The 24,205-nt window shown below is 34.6% G+C and overlaps 6 protein-coding genes across 9 annotated transcripts; 3 read left to right on the top strand and 3 right to left on the bottom strand.

Annotated features, from left to right (window-relative positions):
* Window positions 1-1,249: 1,249 nt before the first annotated feature.
* On the bottom strand, window positions 1,250-4,438 carry LOC18614230 (methylsterol monooxygenase 1-2-like). The gene is made up of 5 exons (XM_018114213.2): window positions 3,960-4,438; window positions 2,414-2,742; window positions 1,795-1,942; window positions 1,591-1,623; window positions 1,250-1,452 (listed from the first exon to the last, which is right to left on the bottom strand). Exons 1-5 carry the CDS (start codon window positions 4,290-4,292, stop codon window positions 1,426-1,428), a joined length of 870 nt encoding a protein of 289 aa, XP_017969702.1. The 5' UTR covers window positions 4,293-4,438; the 3' UTR covers window positions 1,250-1,425.
* Window positions 4,439-5,146: 708 nt separating this feature from the next.
* Window positions 5,147-7,819, bottom strand: LOC18614229 (uncharacterized). Of its 2 annotated transcripts, none has more exons than XM_007051884.3 (3): window positions 6,873-7,819; window positions 6,279-6,402; window positions 5,147-6,185 (listed from the first exon to the last, which is right to left on the bottom strand). In XM_007051884.3, the coding sequence occupies exons 1-3, from the start codon at window positions 7,575-7,577 to the stop codon at window positions 5,671-5,673; spliced, it is 1,344 nt and encodes a 447-aa protein (XP_007051946.3). In that variant the 5' UTR covers window positions 7,578-7,819; the 3' UTR covers window positions 5,147-5,670. The 2 variants fall into 2 exon arrangements, with proteins under 2 accessions (XP_007051946.3, XP_007051945.3); XM_007051883.3 differs by having other exon boundaries at window positions 6,279-6,405; window positions 6,873-7,818.
* Window positions 7,820-8,928: 1,109 nt separating this feature from the next.
* On the top strand, window positions 8,929-13,681 carry LOC18614227 (5'-3' exonuclease family protein). Its single transcript, XM_007051880.3, has 8 exons — window positions 8,929-9,271; window positions 9,365-9,541; window positions 9,615-9,785; window positions 9,886-10,067; window positions 10,172-10,418; window positions 10,617-10,752; window positions 10,957-11,420; window positions 13,273-13,681. Exons 1-8 carry the CDS (start codon window positions 9,077-9,079, stop codon window positions 13,534-13,536), a joined length of 1,836 nt encoding a protein of 611 aa, XP_007051942.3. The 5' UTR covers window positions 8,929-9,076; the 3' UTR covers window positions 13,537-13,681.
* A 144-nt stretch (window positions 13,682-13,825) lies between these two features.
* LOC18614226 (two-component response regulator ARR14-like) lies at window positions 13,826-18,264 on the top strand. Of its 2 annotated transcripts, XM_088809640.1 has the most exons (6): window positions 13,826-14,437; window positions 15,227-15,307; window positions 16,030-16,182; window positions 16,304-16,699; window positions 16,801-16,877; window positions 17,252-18,264. In XM_088809640.1, exons 2-6 carry the CDS (start codon window positions 15,283-15,285, stop codon window positions 17,939-17,941), a joined length of 1,341 nt encoding a protein of 446 aa, XP_088665766.1. In that variant the 5' UTR covers window positions 13,826-14,437; window positions 15,227-15,282; the 3' UTR covers window positions 17,942-18,264. The 2 variants fall into 2 exon arrangements, with proteins under 2 accessions (XP_088665766.1, XP_017980883.2); XM_018125394.2 differs by lacking the exon at window positions 13,826-14,437 and having other exon boundaries at window positions 15,095-15,307.
* A 1,137-nt stretch (window positions 18,265-19,401) lies between these two features.
* Window positions 19,402-22,412, top strand: PFC1 (Ribosomal RNA adenine dimethylase family protein). 2 transcript variants are annotated; one of them, XM_088809246.1, is made up of 10 exons: window positions 19,402-19,649; window positions 19,752-19,901; window positions 19,985-20,041; window positions 20,130-20,228; window positions 20,442-20,537; window positions 20,770-20,854; window positions 21,092-21,144; window positions 21,332-21,415; window positions 21,610-21,720; window positions 21,993-22,412. In XM_088809246.1, the coding sequence occupies exons 1-10, from the start codon at window positions 19,434-19,436 to the stop codon at window positions 22,017-22,019; spliced, it is 978 nt and encodes a 325-aa protein (XP_088665372.1). In that variant the 5' UTR covers window positions 19,402-19,433; the 3' UTR covers window positions 22,020-22,412. The 2 variants fall into 2 exon arrangements, with proteins under 2 accessions (XP_088665372.1, XP_017969317.2); XM_018113828.2 differs by having other exon boundaries at window positions 21,872-22,412.
* A 286-nt stretch (window positions 22,413-22,698) lies between these two features.
* On the bottom strand, window positions 22,699-24,089 carry LOC18614224 (AP2-like ethylene-responsive transcription factor SNZ). The gene has a single exon (XM_007051877.3). It carries the CDS (start codon window positions 23,557-23,559, stop codon window positions 22,957-22,959), a length of 603 nt encoding a protein of 200 aa, XP_007051939.3. The 5' UTR covers window positions 23,560-24,089; the 3' UTR covers window positions 22,699-22,956.
* Between the last annotated feature and the right edge of the window lie 116 nt (window positions 24,090-24,205).

Genomic DNA, 24,205 nt, shown 5'->3' with positions numbered 1-24,205 from the left:
TTCGGCGATGTTAAGGATCGTTTTTGGAACTCAACTTATGATCAAACATACAAAAACTTGTCTTCTTTAAATAAATGGATAAGTTAAATTTAAATTAAGAATGTTTTGATAATTTTATTACATAAAATTAACAACTTAATCTATTGTGAAAATATAAATTATCTCTATGGTATTAATTGAGGAAAAAAATCACAGTTATTATATGAGAAAAGTTAAAAACATAAGAGATGTAAATAAAGTTTATTTAAATAAAAAAGATATGATTTATAAAAAAAATTTATATAGTCGCTTCCCATATGGTGACATTAATTGTAGAAATTTAAGTGCAATCATATTACTTGCGATAAGAACAGGCGTGTTACCATCACTAGCATATATATGGATAAGTATAGGACGGAACTCATTAAAGCCTGGATAAAGCAAGTAAATATCTTTTAATTGTATTTACTAGTGGTAAGAGGAGCATAGGGCTATGTCATTTGTTCGAAAGTGATATCGGCCAAATTGTCTATGGTCTATGATTTAATTGCGTGCAGGCGACTATGGTTTTTAATACGCGGTCGTTTAATGCCAAACGGTGTTAATTTATTAAATATGGTTTTTAATATGGTTTTCAGTTTTGACATTTTATGCACAGCACGTATGTTAATTTATTAAATATTCTCTTGATATTTTGTTTGATATTTTTTATAATTTTACGTCATGTCATTAATTTGAGTTATCTTTATTTATCACGTCAACATTATGTATCATGTATTATCATTTTTAACGATCAAATTGAATGTTGTTTGGAAAAAAAAAACTAAATTGGAACAAAATCAATAAATTAAATTGTTTTAATTTTTATACATAAATTAAATTAAATTAAATTAAATGTATGAATATAGTGATTTGAGGGATCAAGATCCTTTTATGGCCCATGACGTAATTACTTGGATCGATTTGTTTTGTTGGCTCTTTGAATAATCCATTTTTGGTACATTTAAATTTCAATGAATTTGTTTTTTAATATCATTTCATAAATATAAATTGTGAGAAGGAAATGCTTTATCTTCACATTATATAAAAATTAATTAAGATTCAATATATATATATATATATATGTATATGTATAAAAAGGAGCATAAGAAAATGAACTTATAATTCACAAAATCATATAAATATTTCAAATTTATCACTAAATAGGGATTAATAAATTTAAAAATTTTATTATTTTTTAAAAGTATATATATACATATATCACATCATGTATACTAAATTTAAAGTCCAAATTATTTCTTAATTTAAAGTTCTCAAATACAACCTAATAGTAATTTATTTATGTTTATTTTCCATTGTTCTTCACTTCTCGCACTAACTACGCACAGCTAATTCTCTTTGAGGTCTGCTATTTGGGATTTTGTGCTCTACCCACTTCCATTCTGTTCATTCCCGGTGCTTCTTGTCCTTAAGCTACACCAAAAATAAATACTAAATTTTAGAGAAAAAGAAAAAGAGAATAATTTACTCAATCAACTCTTCCCATAATTAATTCATTTATATTCACATAAAATGTAAAATTTTCACTTGCATGTAGACATGTGAACTTACCTTTTGAACGACTCGTTTGTGATGACGATAACCCTACATTAGTACAAATTAAAAGATAAATCGATCATACACGGAAAAAAAAAAATTAAAAAGCTTTTTTCTATGGCAAATTACGAAAAAGTGTATAAGGATAAAAGAAATGGTTTTTTCTGCAACATTATTAAATGATAAATGTAAATGTAGTTTTAGTGGATAGAATACTACCTTGTCAGTGCCATAAATATAATCACAGTAGGTGAAGACGGATGCAAAATTGCTTTGGCTTTGTCCTCCAACGAAGTGATGATAATCGTGATACTCTGCACCTCCATAAAAGGGAATGAATTTGGTAGGACTCCATGGGAAGTCGAACCTACACAGATATTAAAAATATTTTAAAATTTAAATATTAACTCATTTAAATTATATTTTTTATAACAATATTAAAAATATTTTAAATTTAACTACTAAATAAAATTAATAATCAATTAATATAATAATATCTCGAATTTGAAAAAATCTATTCAAAACCTATTCAACTCTGTACAATAACATCAATTAAAAAATTATAATATTTAAATAAATTTTTATAACTACCTGTTAATTAATAATTATTAGTGAAAATGTCATTTACTGTTTTATATTTAGAAAGAGTTAAAAAATGGTGTGTGTGTCATCATATATTTTATTTGATTTAAAATAAAAACATAAAAATTTTATCAAATGAGTAATTTTTTTTTAAAAATTTCCTAGATAATTAAAAAAAAATTTTTAGGTATTACTTGGTTGAAAAATCGATTCTATTTCAGGTTTAATACTCCAACCGAAAAAGTAGCAAATTTACCCGCTATGCGTCTCAATGGCCTCAGCCTGCCGCAGAGCCGTCCAGAGCCACAAAGTGACCATATGACATGGAACAATGGCGGGACCAAGATACGTCGGGATTCCCAAAATCAGAATTTCTGCCCAGTGAGCGTAAGGTGCCGCAAACCCGATCGGAGCCTCGTATTCATGGTGCATGTAGTGGATATTTTCGAAGCCCCATTTGGTATGCAGCAACCGATGAATCCAGTAGTGTCCATAGTCCTCGATAAGAAAATACACCACCAATTGGCTTATCACCTCCCATTTTGATGGCAATGGCAAGCTTGTAGGGTAACGGATCCTAACCCACTGTCAACACGAAAACAAAGAAGAAATGTTGAATGGCAGGAGCCAAGTTAATCAATTTTTGTGAAAAAGAATAAAAATTAAAAAATTTTAAAATTAATATATTAAATTTAATCAATAATTTTTTCAAAATTGATCTCAGATGGCTTGATAACTCAATTATAAGAAAATTAATTAGACGATTTACATTTAAAAAAAATTATCAATTATTTTCAACTTACTCATACTTTAATTAAATTTACAAAAACTCAAACATAAAAAATTAATACTTTCAATATCTAATATTTTATTTTTATTTTTATTTAAACTTACAATACTAAATATAAAACTACAATACATAAAGTATAAATAGTTAAATATCATATATAGGAATTCATAAAATGATTAAATATATAAATAGTTAAATAATATAAATAAAAAATAAAAAATAAAAATTTTACTTTTTCTTAATTTCACACTATTGTAGTGATTAGTCTCATCTTTTTTTATTCAAGCTCGCAAGTTTATAAATATCTTTTGAAAAATAAAATATATTTAAGTGTTGAGTTATATAGAAAAGAATAAAGTAAAAATTAAAAAATAAAAGAGAATAGAAAAAGAAAAAGAGAGAAATAGGTGGAGAGAAACTTAAAAATTAAGATAAAATTGAATAAGGCTTGTAACGTTAATTGTTATTTTTTATTTATATTAATTATTAAATAAAAACTATTTTGAAGGAATCATTTAAAAGATGTATATAATAAATAAAAAATGTTAAAATATATAATAAATAAAAAATTTTAAAAATTATGGCCCCCACGAGGATACCTGACCCATGAATGGTAAGTGAAAATTTTCTATTTTAAGAAAGGAAAATAATGACATGAGTTAAACTCATTTCTTCTTCGGTACGGTGTGTTCTGCACTTGTTAGCATCTGCCGTCTTTGAAAGAGAACAAACTGGTCGATGCTTCATAAGTATCTATTGCCCCAAATGCTTGCTACTTTAGTTAACAGTAACACCCAAATAATTCTTGATCCAAAGACAATGAAAAGCGGTTTATATATGTCGACTTGAACATGGAAACGAGAAAAAGATAATTAAGGATCGAAAGCCTGCATAGATTTTCAAACCTTTTCCTCCTGATCTGATATGAGTAGTGAGCACTTAACAAAACAAACTAAAACCATCCTGCACTTTCCCTCAAATATCTATATATACCTTAATTAGATCGACGTACCTTTAGGGCAGGGAAGGAAACAGCAATGAGAGGAACGGCAACAAGAATGAACTTGTTGAGAATAACATCTTTATAGCATTTAAACAGCTCTGAAAACGATCTTCTGATTCTGGGTTGAAGCTTGAACTTGTTCATGTTGTTGAACCAAAAAAGCTCGACCAACACACATGGGAGAGGAACCAAGGAGAACACCAAGAACAAGAAAAGGCAATTGTGGTTATACAAATAGTAGTCTGATTTCTCAGCTGAGTAACTATACCACAACTTCTCTGGCAGTGTTAGGTTTCTCCCCAGAGCCAACTCTGCTGCTTCAAGACTCCCATACTGAAGCATTTTTTCCCACTTTGTTTTTATGCGTTTGCTTAGCTTGAATATGGGAAGTCTATATATACATTGATAGAGGTTTTAAAAGTACAGTATGTATGCTCAGAGAGAACCAGAGAACTGAAGATAAGGCTTGCCGTTGTCGGTCTTTAGGAGAGTACGTGTTAGGTTACCGGTTATTATTGGCATGGGTCCGTCCAATCAAAATCTCGCTCTTTGATGTGTTCCTGTCTCATGTGTACCACATCAACCTATCTCGTTCGATTCCTTGCTATGACCGGTGTGGGTAGTAAGGTGTACTTCGGAGGCCCAAGGACCACAGAATGCTGTATGATCATAGACTAGTTAGGCATTGGCGGAGAGGCCCTCCTTGGGTGGGCTTGGGTGGCTGCCGAACCTCATGGTAGTATTTATTTATATATTTTAATATTTTTAATTTTATTTATCAAATTAATAATGTTAGTTAAGATTGAAACTCACTTATTTTTTTTCTTTTATGACAATAAATATTAGATAATAATGTTTCCAATTTTGAGATATCATTACTATTCAAATAAAATTCAAATGTTTTACTTGAAAATGAAGAGTGAGGAGAAAATAAATAAGTCTTGAAGTTTTTATTTATTTGGTTATATAATTATATTTATCGGATTGTAGTTTGTGTTAAAAGATTAAAATTTTATTTATATTTGATGTAATTTATTTACTTATTTATATTTGATGTAATTTATTAACATGTTTTTATTATTCAATTTATGAATTAAATTATAAAACAAGTTTATTAACAGAGAATTTACTTGATAGAATTGTAAAAATAATTTTTTTTTATAAAAAAAGTAGACTGACCTAGCTCGATCCATAAGTTGGAAAGGGGTAAGTTGGGGTTGAGGTTTTGAAGGACCACGTACAAAATAGACTGACCTGATCTAGCTCATATTTTTTCAACTTACAATGTTTTGGGTCGAATTGAGCCAAACCAGTCCTAATTGACACCTCTACTGAAATATGACAGCAGTACATGTTATTTATTTTCTTTCTACAACATTTTAGCATATATTCTGATTTCTGACGCCACAGGATCCATCTAAAACGGGCATGAGGTGTGCCGACATGGGTTTCTTCTTCCCAACCTTACAAGGCCTCAAATTCTAGTATAGTATGCTGGGAAACATGGCTAATAACTCATTTTTACTCATTTCTTTGCCTCTTGATATTATGGACATTGCCCATAGCTAACAACAGGTTCCTGCTCTTTCTCAATCTTTGGTCAGATGGTAACAAAACGAGCAGGACCCGGGCTCCGGGCAACTCTTGTCTCTGGGTGGCCCATGGGCTGAATTGATAGCTGATAAACGTATGAAATTGACCTTTGCCTTTATAGTGAGAATTAAAGGAGATCAAATAATAGTTCATCCACCAAAATATTCATCACCCTACTCTCAACTTCCAAGGCCAACTCTTCTTGCTCTTCCTCAAACTTTCTCCACTTTCCTTCTCTGTCCATATCTCTAACATAAGCCTCTCTTTTTTCCCATACTCTCCATTTTGCTGTCTCGTTCTGTTCTCCATTGATCCATGCTTCTGCTTGCCTAATCATATCATGTTCAACCTCTTCTTTTCTTGTTTCATTCCACTTTGTAGCTAATTCTTCTCTAAACAGATCCAAAAGCAGTTTGTCGATACTGATATATCTATAGCTCTTTAGTAAACTTGTTTCTTTGACATGATTCAGCAGCTGCCATGCCTTTTCTTCCACTTCATTTGTTTTTTCTTCTTCTACATCATCATCTTCACCATCTTCTTCCGTTTCTTCCAAGGACATCCATTTTTCTAGGTTGACAGGTTCCAATTTTGCTAGACTCTCGAACCGCTGGATGTTTTGCATAAGCTTTTGCCTTTTCCCTGGTAACAATACAAAACTAGTTAGCTGCAAATGAACCTTAATGTGTTTAAGGAATATGAACAAGGAAATAAAGAGAAGAGACTGGAACATACTCTCCATAGTGGCAAGGCTTCGATTGAAAGAGGATAATGACTCTTCATCATCTTCTTCATACTCGAAATCAAGCACCGAAAGTGGGCTGTGCTGTTCTTTCTCTTCACTTGCATGCTTCCTCCCCTGCTGATGATGGTCATGACGTTAATTCAAAGGAAACAAAAACAAGCATTGGGGAATGTTTTACTAATAAACCTATGCTTTTCTTCAATGTGATGCAATCAAAGTATATCAAAATCAAGGGAGGAAGTTTCCAAGTTCCAACTTAGTGTTACTACATCTCAACTCAAAAGAAATTTAGTTATTATTATACTTAATCTCAACTCTAATTACTTCTGTTTTGTCTTTATGTACCTTAAGTACGTTGTACTCCGTCTTCAAAAAAGACAAATCCAATGCATTAAACAAAGCCATGTGGCTTATATGCCCAAAACAGACAACAGAGTAGTATTCGGCAAAGCCAAAGTCAAACAAAATTTAACTAAAAGCCAACACAGTCACCGGCTGGTAACGTAAACTAAGGCATCCAGTACCCTCATCAGCAGACACATAAGATTTTAATAAGAGATACGATGCACTGAATAGTTACTTACTTTGGGTCCCACTGCTGTGTTGGCTGCTAGCCCTGTTGTCGTCTCCATGGGATCCTTGCCGACACAAGGTAAGAATTTTTTACCCACGTCGACCTCACTTTCGTGGTATTCCTCGGAAGGTAAATATTCCGAGGTAAAATCGCTGTCACACCAGCTTGAGCTGTTGCTACTGCAAGGAGTACTCTTGGACCCCGTCGTTGTGGTGGTTGTGGTGGACCTGGTGGTGCAATGATGAGGCGAAGAAGCGAAATCCGCTGGTGGAAATTTTTCCTCGACCAAATCACGGGACGATTTCCACCGTATGATATCTTTGACTCTCACGGTAGTTCTGGTTTCAGTTTCTTTCTGTGAATTCTTTTTTGACAGTTTACGTGAAAGGCTTCTAGGCAGGATCGAAGGAGATTTAACTGAAGTGAAATGGATGTTTCTGACAGCCTTGATCATTGCCTGGAATGTTGAGATTGTTGTTGAAGCAGCTTTTGATCGGCTCCTTTGAAGTTGCTGTGCATAGCTTGGCTTTGCATGGCTCGAGTTGAGATCGGTTTCGATGAGATTCCGGATGCTCTGGCAGGTTTTTCTTGGAAATGACTTGAACCCATTCGAGGAACATGAATTTGAGTCATCCAGGAGGAAATCTTTTAGCATCCGAGGTCTCCGTTCCAATGGGAAATGCTTTCTCTGTCTAGAAATGGTCGAAGAAGCCATTGCAGCAAAACAGAACAAGAATATACTTAAGAATTCGAAAGAAGAGAAAAAGCTAGAAAACAATACGAGAGTGCAAAGAATCAAATGGGGAAAGTAAGAAGTAAGTGAAAGGGAAAGAATTTAAATATAAAGGGAAGTAGAATAAGAAAGAGAGAGGTAGCTTCCAGGAGGGGAGGGGGGGAGATCTCCAGGTAAGAAAGCTGATCAGGTTATACAGGTTACGAGCCAAGGTTTTAATTTGTAGTAAATAAAATAAAAAAAAAAGATTAAAATAAACAGAGAGAAATGACAAAAGACGCAGAAGCGTGGATGTTTCCGACCTGTGCGTTATTTAAATGAAGGAAATATATATATATATATATATATATATATATATATGTTGAGTGAGATTTGATTAAATTAGAAGAGGTCTTTCCGGATTTGAAGTGAAAGTGATCAGTCTGACGTTTGACTCAACACGACTGAATCTGGTGGTCTATGGGTTGTGATCAGACTCGTTTTAACTGTCAATTTGCTGTGTACTTCACTATAATCACATGCAAAAAACCATTGGGAGCGTAGCAGCAAATCAATCATCTCGTGATCCGTATCAAAAGTTCAAATTGTTGATCAATCCTGTTTGCGTGGGACCTCTGAAATCGATGCTCACCTATGGAAATTACTGATAGAGAGACTTGTTCATTTTGGTCAGTCCAGGACCAATGCATCCTGAAGCTGTGACATGTGACATTATTTGAAAGAGACATAACATTCACGTTTATAATTTTTTTAAAAAAATATTTTACTTATTTAATATGAGATTAAAACATTTTATTTTGATGCTTGTAAATTTTGTAAAAATCAGATTAAATTATGTAAGAAATCAGATCGGAAACGACCAATATTCCATCAAGTAACATGTTTTTGTGCTGGTGTAGGTGTCCAAGAATACAACGATTACTATTTACATGCCTTTAATGTTGTAGGGTTCTTCACTGTTTTCAGGACAAAAACACTGATGCACTGAAACAAAAACAGAGATTTATGTGAAAAAGTCTTAAAGATTTGATTTCAGAATTTTTGAAAAATAATGTCTGGTACTTCTGTGCCGGGTAATTCGGACATGTTGCCATCTGACTTCAACCATTTGCACGTACGATATCTTAGTTCCTCCGATCCGTGGACCCCCTCATTGGACAGCATCCGATGCTGTCCTGATGATCTGATTGCAATTGCTTTGCTCCCAAGTGCCACCGAATTGGGCCTAGGTCTGTCCATATTAAATTGGGCTTCGTCACCAAGACTGTCATCTAATTTGGGCATGATCTGACGGGCCCCCGCCAGCCTCATTAAGGATCTTCCAACGGTACGAAGAGCCGAGGAACTGACATTTGTACGGGAATGCAAATCGTAACGGTGCCGATTTCTTCATCTTCCATCTTTTGCCCCGTTTCTTTCTTCTTGTTTTTCTTTGAAAATGTTGGCGCTTAGAATTGGAGTCAATTCTTTTGCTATTTAAAATGGGGGTGGGAGGCAAATTTTGGGAACTTTTAAAACCCTACGCTCGACGTGAGGGATTCGATTTCTTGAGAGACAAGAAGGTTGCTATAGATCTCTCCTTTTGGATAGTCCAGCACGAGACTGCCATCAAGAATCGAGCGAGGAATCCTCATCTCAGACTTACTTTCTTCCGAACCATTAACCTTTTCTCTAAGGTACATTCAATTGCTTTTGTTTTTTTGTTATTCATTTATCAGAGTGAGAAAATTATAATGTTGTTCTTTTTAAAAAAAAAAAAATTGTTGCAGTTTGGAGCGTTTCCGGTATTTGTTTTGGATGGAACTCCGTCGCCGTTAAAATCTCAAGCAAGGATTGCTCGATTTTTCCGTTTCTCTGGCATTGATACTTCAACTTCGACTGGGGTCGAAGAAGGTGTCTCCAAGGAGAGGAACTCAGCTTTTTCAAAATGTGTTGATGACTGTGTGGTGAGTTAGTTTTGTGTTCTTTTATTTGCAATTGTTGGTAGTTTGGTTGTTGAGAATGGGTGGTTTGTTGTAGGAGCTGCTTGAACTATTGGGAATGCCCGTGCTGAAAGCAAACGGTGAGGCTGAAGCATTGTGTGCTCAGTTAAATAAAGATGGTCATGTTGATGCTTGTATTACAGCTGACAGCGATGCATTCCTCTTTGGGGCTACTTGTGTTATTAAATGTCTTAGGCCCAATTCAAAAGTAAGTTTTACTTGTACTAACTCTACCAATTATTTGTTCTTTTAATGTGCCAATTTGGTTGTTTATGCGTTGGTAAGGATGGGGATGTTAATATATGCAGGAACCATTTGAATGCTACAATATGTCAGATATTGAAGCTGGTCTCGGAGTGAAGAGGAAACACTTGATAGCCATCTCTCTTTTGGTTGGAAATGACCATGACCTAAATGGGGTGCAAGGGATTGGGCTTGATAAGGCACTTCGTTTTGTACAAAGATTTAGTGAAGATGAGATATTGAATAGGTATGCTTGTACATGTAAACTTATCAACTTATTTGCTTTCTGTAGTTGTGAAGGGTATTTGGTGATATCATTACCATATTTGTTGGACATGATGTTTCATGCAGATTATATGAAATAGGAAAAGGGGATGTACTGTTATTTCAGGATAGAGTTAGATATGTGGATGATGTTATACCTTGTTCAGATGAGAGCTCACCAAAGCCAAGACAGTCTCATTGTTCCTTCTGCGGGCACCCTGGCAGCAAAACAGCTCATTCTAAGTTTTCTTGTGAATATTGTGTCACTGCGAATAGTGTGGGTTGCTTGAAAAAGTCACAAAGGTTTCAGTGTAACTGCTTGTCCTGTGATAAGGTTCATTTTCTTAGTTGTCTTTTCTCCTTTGTTACTATTATTACTACCTCACAGCATATTGATATGTTAAATTGCTGTTTGGGCTTTTTGTACCATGTACTTTGTCTTTAGAATCTGGAATGCTTTATACTCCTAATTTGGGTAGTTTGAATTTTATCCTTTCTTTGCTAAGTACTTTTCATGGTGTATGAACATCAGGTTAGAAAAGAAAACGACCAGAAGAAGCATGAGAATTGGTGGATTAAAGTTTGCAACATGATTGCTGTGGAATCAAATTTCCCAAATGATGAGATCATTGAAATGTACATGGGCAATAATCACAGAATGTTTACTGGTATGTCTTGCATATATTTTACATTATTAGTTTCATCTTTGGTAGTAAGGCCCTGACTCTCTTCAACCTTCAAGTTGTTGAGGAGGGGTGTCAATGGCAATCATTTTTACATCTAAGAGAGTTCATTGTTCTCCTGTTTTTACATATGTATTTTTGAGTTGATTGTGGTGTTGTATTGAGGTATTTTCATTCTTCTGTTCGCAGAAGATGGTTCTTTATTAGCTTGGGGGGACCCAAAAACTGAACTGGTAGTTGATTTCTTGGCTTATCATCAGTCATGGCAGCGGTCTTTTGTTCGGCAGCGGATACTTCCAATGCTGTCTACCATGTATTTGAGAGAAATGGCTAGAAATCCAAATAAAACTTTGTTAGTTGGGCAATATGAATTTCATTCCATTCAGCGTGTGAAGATAAGATATGGGCATCAATCATATGTGGTCAAGTGGAAGAAAGCCATATCAGGTGAACTTAGTTGTGCAGTCCCTGTTGAACGGTCCAATATGCAAGAAGAAGAATGTACAGAAGTTGATGATGAGCCCGTTGATCTGTTGGATGACTCCATCGACCCCCAGATTCATGTTGATGGCTGCTGCATTTTGACTGATGAAAGTCCAGCGTTAGTTTGTTTAGCTTTTCCAAAGGAAGTTGTCAAGTTTATACAGGAAAAGGTATGAGTTTTTGTTTTTTGTTTTCTCTTTATGTTTCCTTGCCAGACTCTTTACTTAATATTTTGAAAATTAAATATTAAATATAGGGGAAAAAAGGTTTTGAGATCAAAATATTTAGACTTATTGGCTATATTAGTAATCCATATGCTGGCATGAGATTAGTTGATAGTACATAATGGAAGGAACATGATAGGTGAACTAAATGAATGTATTAGGGTCATCTGACATTGAAATGAATTAATGGCTAGGGGTAATCAAATGGGTGGATTGGATGGTTTGGTCCCTCTTACCTAAGGACCAAATGCACAAACATTTTTAGAAAACCAACCAAAATCGATCAAACATAAAAGAAGACCAAACCGACTAAACATAGAATTGGTTTAGTCAGGTTTGGTTTTGGATCAATGGATCAAAATTTTATCATCTTTTTTTACAAATTTTAATATTAAAACTTATAAACTTCATCATTATAAAATATATATACAAATTATGTATAAATTAAATATATGTATATATATATATAATGTGCTACTTTATTATATATATGAAATTAATGACACAACTTATATGTTATAATATTTTAATTTTTATATCAAAATTTGTATAAATAATAACTAATTGTAAACAATATGTTATAAAAATTAAGGTGATAACTAATAAAATTATTAAGTGTAATCATATAAATAAAGTCTATTATAAGTTATAGTAATGCTTATGTATAAATTAAATATATGTATATATGTAATATACATTACTTTATTATGTATATATGAAATTAATGGCATAACTTATATGTACAATGTTTTATGTCAAAGTTAGTATAAATAATAATTAATTATAAACAATATGTTATAAAAACTTTGGTGATAATTAATAAGGTTATTAAGTGTAATCATATAAATAAATATTATAAATTATAGTAATACTTATGTATAAATTAAATATATATATATATATATAATGTTTATACAATTATATATATTCATAACATTTTATATTACGAAACATTACTAAGGTGTAATAATTATAACATATTAATATATAGGATATTTATGATCATATATTATAATATTAAAATATTTAAAATATATAACTTGTAATTTCATATTAATGCAGATTTATAAATAAATAAATAAAACTAAAATTAAATTGTTATGATTGTGATTTGTAGACGTACATATAATAAACTAATATATTTTAAATATATTATTAATTAAGTTTACTATTAATTTTTCTTAATATATAAAAATAATATTATATATATTAATATATATAAAAAATTAGTTTGGTTTTTTGGGTAGATTGGTCTAAAAATTTTAAAATTAAGAACCGACCAACAAACCAATTGGATCAAACATTTTGGACCAATTGATCCAATGAACCAATTAGATTGAACCGTTTTATCCAAATTGCATTTGGTTTGGATGGGTAATTGGTCTGGTTTGATTTTGCTCACCCCTATTGATAGCAATGTAAAAACAATGAAATTTGACTCAGATTCATTTGTTGGAAATTAATGTTGTTACCCATAAAAGGATTATTGAAAGCCTGCTAAGATGAAAGGTTGAGAGCTGCATTGTGGGAATTATGTTAGTTTTGGTTGAAATATAAGTCTAATGTCAAGGTCACATGTGGCCTAATTTGATAAGGAGGTCCCTTTCAAACAATTGGGTTTCTCTACTTGTACTTTGTTATTCAGATTTAATAAATTTGATAGATCAACAAATATATTTCAACTTTTAACAAAACAGTATGTTGTTGTCATTACCTATTGTTAAATGAGGATGTTGGAAATGAAATGGCCTCTAAAGCTGCTGCATGATTTCTTTTTCCTGTGCTAAATTTCTGGCAGGAACTAAAAGAAATGAAAAGAAGAAAGACTTCAATGATAAAATCTGAAGGGTCCAGTGAAATGTCAGAATTGTCAAAACCACAAGGTGTTCAACTAAGTATTACCGAATTTTACCGCTCAACCAAAATACAGTCTCAGGCAAAACCAGGAGAAGATTTAGCCAAGCTTTCCTATAATCCAGGTGATGGGTCATCAAAACAAAAGAGGAAAGTGTCAAGTCCTAACCTGTCCAAGGCTGTAAGACGCCGCCTTTTTTTTGGTTAATAAATTTATCGTTTCTGAATTCTTGCCTCTTTTGATGTACAGGATATCCAACTTAAGATGTAACGTTATGTTTGCTTCTGGTTCTTAGGTTGCAGAATGATTTTGTTTATCTTATCTGAGTAATATAATGCCACTTTATCTCTTAGTTTCTTGCACCCTTAGTGGTTTTCTTCTCCACATTTAATTAAGTCATTGCTGTTGAAATGCCTCAGCTCGGAACTAAGGCTCAAATCCCATTTCTTGTTGCAATGCTGTTAACTATTCCAATTGCCAAATACCTAACTATGTATTCAAAAGTCGTTTATGCAGTGCTCAGTAGTTTCCTTGCTCTCTACTCATCACAATGGGGATAGAAAGCAGTTTGATAAATTAAAATTTATATATTTGTTATGCATTTCTTAACCTGCCAATGGCTCATTTACATCAGTATAGACTGCTTGGCAGCAGAGTATTCTGTGGGCACTTAAACTTGGGCGTAGATGTAGATAGACATTCTGGAATATTTTGCTAGCATGGTATCATTAGGCCAAATTTTCTTCTATTGGTGCCTATAACATTGATTTGCATGTTAGCAATGGCTGGACATAATCTCGTTGGAATGTAGTCAAGGTAGGAGTTCTTTAGTATTGTGAGGGTTTGAGTTGCACAAGCAGAGGATACTTTTCCTGGTATGCATGACCTGTTCTGCCTTACATTAATTGCTAACTGGCATGTATTGGAGCGTACTAAGACCTTTATGCCTATTTGTCAACGGTATAGGATAGAACCCTATTTATTACGCTTGTTGTACAAATCTGACCGTTATGGTTAGACTTTATGCTCTGATAAATGAGAAATCAGGTACCAAGATATTGTGCATCAACTTTGGATTTGTGATCTCTTCAACACTGCTTGCCAATAGGTAAAAAGGTTTTATTTGATATTTTTCTCTATTTTCATCATGTTGTTAGTATTGCTATTATTTGTTATACTATAATTCAGTTACGAGATCTAAATGTCCTAATAAGTTTAGGAGAGGTGATATTATGAAAACATTTTTAGCACATTAATGACCTCAACTTCCTTGCAGTCAAACGAGTCAAAGTATTTTTTATTGAGAAAAGGAAAAGTGTTTATAAGGCAACTTGTTTAATGGTGTTTTACATGAGAGATTTTGTGATCTGCTTAAGATGGAAACCGATTATCCATTGTACATGGCAAGTTTAATCAGTTTAAAAAATATGTCAAAAAATGCTGTTGAGCTGTCCACTCACTGCATTCTATTTTAACATTTTTAGCGTGTTTTTCAGGCATTTTTTTCTCTGCCTTTGAGAATCAACTTTTAGTTGTTGGCTGTAATTACCACTCATTTATAGAATATAGGCAGGTAATAGTTTTACATCATTGCTAACGTAACCAGAAGTGTAGACAAAAAAATGGTGCATTAGAGCAGTTCTTTTGGTAAGTGAGAATAGTATACCTAAATAGCTAAATTTGTATTATATAAGGATCTCAAGGTAGTAAAGGAGCATATATTATGTCTACAGAATAAGCTTCTCTTCTCCCTCCCCCCCCCCCCCCCCCCCCCTCTCTCTCTCTCTCTCTCTCTCTCTCTTTGTGAGCTTGAACTTGATAACATCATTCTTGCCCATCCACATGAATAGCGAGATGGCTATCTCAGTTGAATCCAGCATAAATACTGCATGTGCAGGTGTTACAGTTTTGCTTGTAGATGGTGATTCAACCTGTCTTACTATCGTATCAAAAATGCTTCGCAGGCTTGGGTATGAAGGTATTTGAGTTGGAAGTTACACATCACAACCTTGGTTAGAAGTTTGTAGTCGTTGTCTGCTTGTTCTTTTCATGATATTGCAGGGTGCCATAATTTTGTTTTAGTTTTCATGTGCCATATGAAGATATTTCTCACATTTTTTCTGACCTGACTTCCAACCTCCCCCTCTCCCCATTCCCTTCTCTTCCAAAATTACACACATTAAATTTCCCCCATTCTTGGCTGAAAACCTAACATAGTATATCATTTAGGGTAAAAATGATTAAAGATGGCTTCCTGGGTATATAATTGGCAATTGTATGGGCGGCTCACTGGGGAAATTTTAGAAAAGGTGGTTACATTGTCAAGGATCTTGTTTGCAACCTGGTAATAGGTTGTAATCCTATTCTCAGGTTCTGAGATTCACGAAGAGTAAGATTCGATTATGCCTTTGTTGACACAGATAGTCTACCAAATCACAGTATTTTGGATCTGTTTTTGTATTTTCTTAATAATAAAGATTATGAGAGAACCTCTAGTCGAAGAGCTCCATGATTTGAACTTTATACAGATATCATGCTCAATTTGGTTTATATGGAACTTTTATAATATATCCCATGATGCTATACTTTTAAATTTAAGATTGTTTTCATTTACCCTTTCTTCTTGGAATCTAGTTAAATTTCCACCTCTTTAGAGTTTCTTGTCAATCACTTTATGTACTAAAAATTTGTACTTTGCAGTCATGACTGCTAAACGAGCAACCGAGGCATTTTGCATCATACAAGAGAGGCAGTACGAAATTGACCTTATCCTTGCAGAAGGCTGCCTGCCTGATATGGATAAATATGAGCTACTTGAGACAATGAGGAAAATTTCTAAGCTTCCTGTTGTTCGTAAGCAGTTGCCTCCTGTATTATTTTCCGATCATTCTTCTTCCATTATAAAATATTTTCAAACACTTAATTTTTTTGCTAATGGCATTTATTTGTTGTTGCTTGTTAATCTCATATATAGTCATGTCTATCGATTACAATGGGAAAGCCGTACTAGGTAGCCTCTTTAAAGGAGCTGTATTATACCTTGTCAAACCAATCGCCATGGATGATCTTAAAAACCTATGGCAGTTTGCATTTATTAAGGAAAGTAAAAATGTGGTAGCTGCAGAAGAGATATTTGGTTTTGAGGAGGAATTATCACTGGAGAATGCATCAGATGTGACTGTAGAGTCTCAACCACTTATAGGTGAAGGAGGGCAGAATTACCAAAATGAAAAAAGAGAAAGATCAGATGATATGGAAAATAATGAGGAAGATAATGATGATTCAGTAGCTCTAAAGAAGCCAAAGCTAATTTGGACTAATGAGCTACATAATAGATTCTTGGAAGCTATCAAAGTACTTGGTATTGATGGTAAGTTTCTAGACTTGAATTCTAAAATGGATTCTTATTCTGTCTTGTATTACTGATTATAATAGCAGCCGGCCTTTGTTCTTATCTCCTTTCTCATTTAGGAGCTCATCCAAAGAAAATACTTCAGCATATGAATGTCCCTGGACTAAAGAAAGAAAATGTTTCAAGCCATTTACAGGTTTGTTCTCTGCAATAAACTGTAATTTACCAATTATCTTTACCTCTTTCATATTTTTTCCTTGCCACTAGAAAGGGTAAAAGTATAGATAACACCCTTGTTTTAGCTTTCTTTTAGCACCCCGATTTACTGAAAGCAAACAATCTGAAGCTTGATCATTCAAACTATTATCCAGGAATCATGTTGTTAGTTACGGTGACTCAAAAAAATAAAAAATAAGATATTGTGATTTATTCTGCAATATGGATTGCAGATAAAAGCATTGGATGATATGTTAATCTGTTTTTCTTCCAACCCATCTTTGCATGTCCTAGGATTGTTTAGTAACATCATGTTTGTCTGGCAAGAAAAGTTGTTTAATGTTAATTTTGCAGAAATATCGTCTCTCCTTGAAACGGGAACAATATGCAATTCAGAAGACCATGAGCAGAGGTTCCGCTGTAGAACATGTTGTATCCCATCATCTTTCGTCTCCATTCAGTCCACAAGAAGGGTCTGTTAAATTTGAAAATTGGCAATCCATGGCAGTAGCAGACCAACCAGATACCAATGGCCTAATTCAGGAGAATCTTAATGGACACATGCCTATTCCTTCCCTTTGTTCTGCATATCTTCTTAAGCATGCAAATTCAAATTGTAATGATGAATTGATGATTAAATTTGAGCAACAGACTCCATGCAACAAACAGCTAGATTCTGCTCATTCTGAATTTAATCTGACTGGTGACAGGGTCACCGTTAATGATGGACTGGTTGGTTTTCATCAGATAGGGAATTCAGAACAATTTCTGAAGGGAGAAACTGATCTTTTGAACATTGGAGATTCTGGGCTGGAAAGTTTATTACATTGCCCAAAACCATTTGATGGTTCTTTGCAAGAAAAACAACAGAAACAACTAAAATTTCTGCTTCCAGAGCCATCACAACTGCCTCCTCACCCACAGGAGCAAGAGGAACATGATGTTTTTGGGGCTGAAAGAGGAAGAGAATTCAATGAGGTGTTTACCATGGGAAAAAGAAAAAGTCAACTATCCTATGATGAGGATTCTGATGATTTCTGGTAGATCAATCAGTTTCATGTCCGGGTATATAGCCTGGTGTGTTTTTAACCTTTAAAGCTTTGGTGCTTCACCCTCCCTCCCTTTTTTCCCTTTGAATGCTTTAGTTTTTGGTGCATAATGCCTGCAGCGGCAGGTTAATTGATGACATCAATGCTTAGTACAATATGTAAAGCAACATTCCTGGAATATGAATCCAGCCTCAGATGAACATTTTAGAAGCTAAGGAGCAGTATTTTGGTACCATAATTGGCTTTCAATATGATAAATGCAGGACGGATTTTATAGCTAGTAGTTCAAATAAAGTATTTGGGTTTTATTGCTGTTAATTTTGTTGCTCTTTCTTGATTGCATTGGAAAATACACATTGATTAAAGAGTTTATATATTATTCGAATGATATGGTTTAGATGATGCATTTCCTTTAAATCTTTGATGCTACAGTGTTGAATTGATTTTCTCTTTTCTTTACTGGCTTTTTCTATTTCAAGGGATTACCATACATTGTATGGTAATTATATGATGTCCTTGGTGTGCTCACTTGTTCTGATCATGAACTTGAAGAATCACATATGGTGTATTATCTTTTGCTCCTGCTTAGTAAGATGTTATAATTTCTCACATATCAGTATGAATCAATAGTGATTCAGGAAACAGAGCTTTCATAACATCAGAAGCGTGAGACATGAGCTGCTCTTAGTTAACAACTCATTTGGTTTTGATTTTTTGTATAGCCACAATTACCATAATTATGATTAAATAGACTCTGGAGTCTGATAGTCCAACGATTTGTTTCATCTAGAAGTAGCAGAACATAAGAAATTAGATTGTGGCTTAGAATGGAGAACTTCATGCTCTGGTATTACATATTTCTGGTTGGGATTTGTTTTTTTTCTTTTTTTGACCTTCTTGATGTTTATATGCCTGGTATGAAAAGAAAAAAAAAAAAAAAGAGAGCACAAACTGTGATGCAAACAGACATTCAAGGTGGTAAATAGGCTCAATAGTTGGCATCTTTTATATTGAGAAACAGGGACAATGCAGAGTCCAGTCTCCCTACTGGCCTGAAGTACTTACCAAAATTTTGTTGCAGCAATAACAGTTATTTTCTATTTTAATGATAATTTTATTTGATTTTGAGGCATGATGAAGAAAGTTGATGCTAAATATCTCTAGTTCCTAGTTTCAAATAATGTATGTGCCACCAAATTAAATTTGGTGGATTATCAGTTGTCATGCATGATAAATATGTTGATTTCTCAGGTATATGGTTAGTCTCCGTTTGGGATGCACCATGCATAGAAGACAACAAGCATAAATACACCATTACCTTTTCACAACGGTAGAACGTATAGGGCTAATTTTGGACTTTAACGGGAAAGTAAAAGCGTAAATTTCCAAAATTATGATGGGCAATTTTGGAATGTAAATATCAGGAGATAAATAAAAAAAGAAATTGCGAAAATCCTTTCATTTCCAATTTTCTCGCAAAGGAAAACATGACCACAGCAACTCATCTCTGCCACTCTCTCCCGCCAATTGCTTCGCTCTCGACCGCTACAGTACCGGCGTGCAATAGCAGCGCCGGCGCGCGAACCCAGATGCCTTTTTTACGAATAGCGTGCGCTTCGACGAGGAGCCAAGATGACGACTACCACGCCACTCTCAAAGCGCTCAACTCCAAGGGCCGCTTCCCTAGAAAATCCCTTGGCCAGGTCTATTTACCCGTCCAATCTCTTTCCTTTTCTTTTTTTTAGATATTGAAATAACTTAAATTAATTAAGGAATTTTATCCAACACTTATTAATATAACGCAGCATTACATGTTGAATTCTGAGATTAACGAGCAACTGACACGTGCGGCCAATGTAGAAGAAGGTGACGTGGTCTTAGAAATCGGACCGGGAACTGGTTCTTTAACCAAAGTCCTTATAAGCTCCGGCGCCACCGTTCTCGCAATTGAAAAGGTCTGTTCTTTTCAACATCGCAAGTACTGGAAATGAATTTTTAATATAGAATGTAGCTTATGTTTTCTTTTAATGTAATGCAGGATCCTCACATGGTGGACCTTTTAAGAGAAAGATTTGAAAGCACGGACGGGTTCAAGGTAAATTTACTCTGTTGTCTGCTAAATATTACTTCTTTACTTATTATCTTCATTGGGTTTTGAATATTATCATATGAAAATTTCGTAGGTTTTGCAAGAGGATTTTGTCAAATGTCACATTCGTTCTCATATGTTTCCAATGTTGGAAAATAGAAAGGGTTTGAATACGAGCTCGACTCGGGCCAAAGTAAGAACTATGCTTCTTTTAGCCGTTATGTAGCTTTTAGTGCTGCCTCAAATTACTTTCTATTTGAAACCAAGTTAGATGCAGAACCTTAATATGATTTAAATGCTAATTAGGTGAAGCTTAATCTGTGAATAATAGATGTATCTCTTTTTTTTTTGTTAAATTGCTATGTCAATCTCATCCATTGTTAGTTTATACCTTTTTTCTTTACAGGTAGTTTCTAACATACCCTTTAACATAAGTACAGATGTAGTTAAACAACTTCTTCCTATGGGTGATATTTTCTCCGAAGTTGTTCTCTTGCTCCAGGTTGGTAACATTTTAGTTTTACCTTGTTTTGACATCAAATTCTCTAGATGATTTTTTGGCCAAAAAAAATTCTACAAATGTTTGGGTTATTACCTGCATCATGTGTGAGGTAGAAACATGAGGTTGAAGATGGTAAAATCTTTGATCTCTCTGTATTGATTGTCTCAGGCTGTTCGGATCATTCGAGTATTCACAAGCTGGCTTACTGACTGTAATGCTTGAATAATACCAGGAGGAAACAGCTGTGCGATTGGTGGAATCGTCTTTGCGGACATCTGAGTACCGACCCATCAACATCTTTGTTAATTTTTATTCAGGTATTTCAACAATATGTAACCCTTGTTCTGGATTACATCATGTACATAATCTATACTTTTAACTGCATAATTTGCTTTTCATTTACTTAAGTCTTGTGCCTGGTCTTAATTCATTGGGTTTTTTGAGCTTTTAACTCTATGCAACTGGGAAGAATTTTGTCACTGTACTCACTGATCATTAGATTGTTTCTAACAACTTTCGTGACCTGCTTTATATTTTGTGATTTTCTTTTGCAGAGCCTGAATACAAGTTTAGAGTCCCAAGAACAAATTTCTTTCCTCAACCTAATGTAAGTCATTTAATTACCTTTAAGGCATCATATTTTGTTATTTTGAGATATTTTAACTTTAAACTAATCTACCATCACCTGGCAGAAGCTTCTCCTGTCTCTGATGAGCTCTACTGTCATGAACCATCTTTGACAAAACTTACTGAAAGGATGGGTACTGAAGGCTTCATTTTTTATGCTTCTATAGGTTGATGCAGCTGTTGTTACATTTAAACTGAAGCAAGCTCCAGACTATCCTTCAGTGGCCTCCACAAAAAGCTTTTTCTCAATGGTTAGTTGATTTCCACATTAGTAAAACTCAGCATAGTCCATGCAGGAACTTAAACTAGACCTTCAAGCTTGGCTTCTGACCTGTTTTGGCATGATATTCTCATATTTTTCTGAGGATAAAACTTAAATAACTGCTTAAAATAAAGGAATATCTTCAAGTTCTTTATCTAGTAACTGTCATTATTATAAACTTAGGTCAATTCAGCATTCAATGGAAAACGTAAGATGTTGAGGAGATCACTCCAGCACATATGCCCATCTAATGAGATCGAAAGAGCTCTTGGAGATGCTGGCCTTCCAACAACAGTGAGTTTCCGATGAAAATTGACACTTTCTTTCTCTTTAGTAGTAAAAATTTCTTCCCTTTTTCTCATTTATGTGCAGTTTTGCTTAACTAGAAGTTATTATATATCTTACCTTTGCATTGAGTTAATAAACATTTGAACCATCCATGCAGTCAAGACCAGAGGAGCTTACCTTAGATGATTTTGTGAAGCTGCATAATTTAATTGTGAGAGTGTAGTGCGCCCAGTTCTTGGATATATGGTCATCACAAATATCCATGGTTTCCTTTCTAGGAAGAGCTGGTTTTTGCTGCCGCATAAGCAATGGGCAGAAGAACAAACGCAGTCTAAGTTAGGAACTCAATGGAGGACAGCGCTGCAAAAGTCTCGTTGATCTCCAGTGTCTGTCTCAACTCTCAAAAGCAATGCCTCAGTCGCAGAAGGTATCTCGAGGGTAATGAGGGTTATGACTTACCAGCATTTAATTTTGCCATGTGTCTTTTTCCAAGTTCGGTTCCAACTCCTCACCCTATGCTTAAGTAATAAAATCTCAATACAGGTCCAACTATCATAACATATTAATGTAGGTGTCCTCGGATTTTACCTCTCTACTTTAATACCGGCTGTACGGAGAACATGTGCATTATAAGAGTTTGTACACTTTGCTATTGTAAATCTTACAACATCAAATTGAGCACCCACATTTTTTAGCAATTGGGGAGCGTTTCCATTTTTTATTTTCTCAATGTCAAGCAGACAGGAAATCACTTAGAGATATTCACTGGAAGCAGAGGAAACAAAGAAGAGGAAGCAAGCAAACACCATGGAAGTGAAGCAATCAGGGATTATCATAGGGTTATACATTTACACTCTTACTTCATGAATAAACACCAATCCATGCATAATTTTTGGGAAGAAAATTACTGAGATGGTGAGGTGATCATTGCATATCTATATTTGATGAAGGGAATGCATAATATTCAAATAAGCTCTGTACAAGTTGAAAAAAAAAATCTCATTCAAGGTGTTTTCAATTTCCTCTTAAATTTGAGATTACAAATATGCATTCATCTTTCATCCTCCCTACCCTTCCTTTCTTGCTATTAACAAATGGTAAAAAGAGGACAGAACAATGAATTAAAAAAAGAAAATTAATAAATTAAAAGGCAATGGAACCCAATTGGTTGGAAAAACAAAAAAAAGGCTCCATTGAATAACTCCTGTTCTGCTTCTCCCCTGTTTCAGCCCTGTCTACGGTTCAACCATGAAACTGGTAGACAAGTTCCAAAGCCCGTAATTTGTCCCCCAGGGAATCATAACCCTTGACACCACCCACGAATCTATCTTCACAAATCCTCCTCTCCTCGGCCACCGCCGCATGCGACGGCGAAAGCTGCCTCTTTGCCCTCTTATTTTTGATAAAGCATTCCCTCATCCTCTCCTCAACCTTGTCAACTGATGTCTTTGAATTCTCCTCGGCCTCAGCTTCATTCTCATCGCCCACCTGCATCGGCTCACTACCATCCTCATTAGCGGCGCCGGTGGTGGAGGAGAGAGAGTTCTCTGCGGCTACAAGTGGCAGCGGTGGCTGAGGAGGAGGAGGAGGAGGAACGAGAAATTGAGTTTGGGTAGCGGAGAGGAAAGAGGAGAGAGAATGATGGGCTTGATGGAGGGAGGAATAGATTTGGTGGAGGTAACTTGGGTCTGACGAGGAAGGGAGTTGTTTTGCCATCTGGGTTGCTTGCTCTAGTGAGAATACTAGCTCTGTTAATTGTACCGCCGCCGCAGGCGATTGCGGTAGTGGTGGCGGCTGTGTATCAGTCATGGCTATATTGTTGTCCATGTTTTTTTTGCTTTCCATAGAAAACCGCGTTTCTAGCTGTTCTTTTGTTTTGATTGGAGTGGGAGACGGTCGTTTGGGTGTTTTGAGGATTATAGGCAAGTACAAAACAGAACACTTACGTTAAGCAGATGTGTCCTTGGGGCCTGGGGAGTTTCTCAGGAGTTTGTTTCTGAAAGATATAGAGAACATTTTTCAATTGGACAAAAGCCCAGACCAGGATCAAAACCTCTTCGTAGGTTATTACCTTAATGATGAAATTAGCTTAATTCTAGAAGAGCCGCAGTGATTAAGAAATTGAGAATATGAATATTTACCCAACTAGAGTTGACAGTGGAAGATAACCTGAACTCTGGGGATGTGAAATATGACCTTCCTTAGGATCGGATAGTGAATATGGGGCTGTATACAGAGAAAAAAGGGGAGAAAAGGTTAGTACCATGTCATCAATTATTTTCTCCTGATGAAGCCCAGCACTCATCCATGAATAGTACTACTACTATAACTAATATTTCACCCAAATCATAGCAGATTTTAATGAGCTCAGCAGAGAAAGAAATAGTTCAATGCAGTGCCCATATTTCACTTTTCTTCCTTTGGATTCTTCCATGTTGACATGCATTCCTGTCACATTAATTGTTTCGATTAAAAAGATTTACCCAACTTT

The sequence above is a fragment of the Theobroma cacao genome, chromosome 1, assembly GCF_053813885.1.
Source record: "Theobroma cacao isolate CCN51 chromosome 1, ASM5381388v1, whole genome shotgun sequence".
Lineage (NCBI taxonomy): Eukaryota > Viridiplantae > Streptophyta > Magnoliopsida > Malvales > Malvaceae > Theobroma > Theobroma cacao.
Note: the sequence above shows the minus strand (reverse complement) of the source record. Positions and strands in the feature narration are given on the sequence as shown.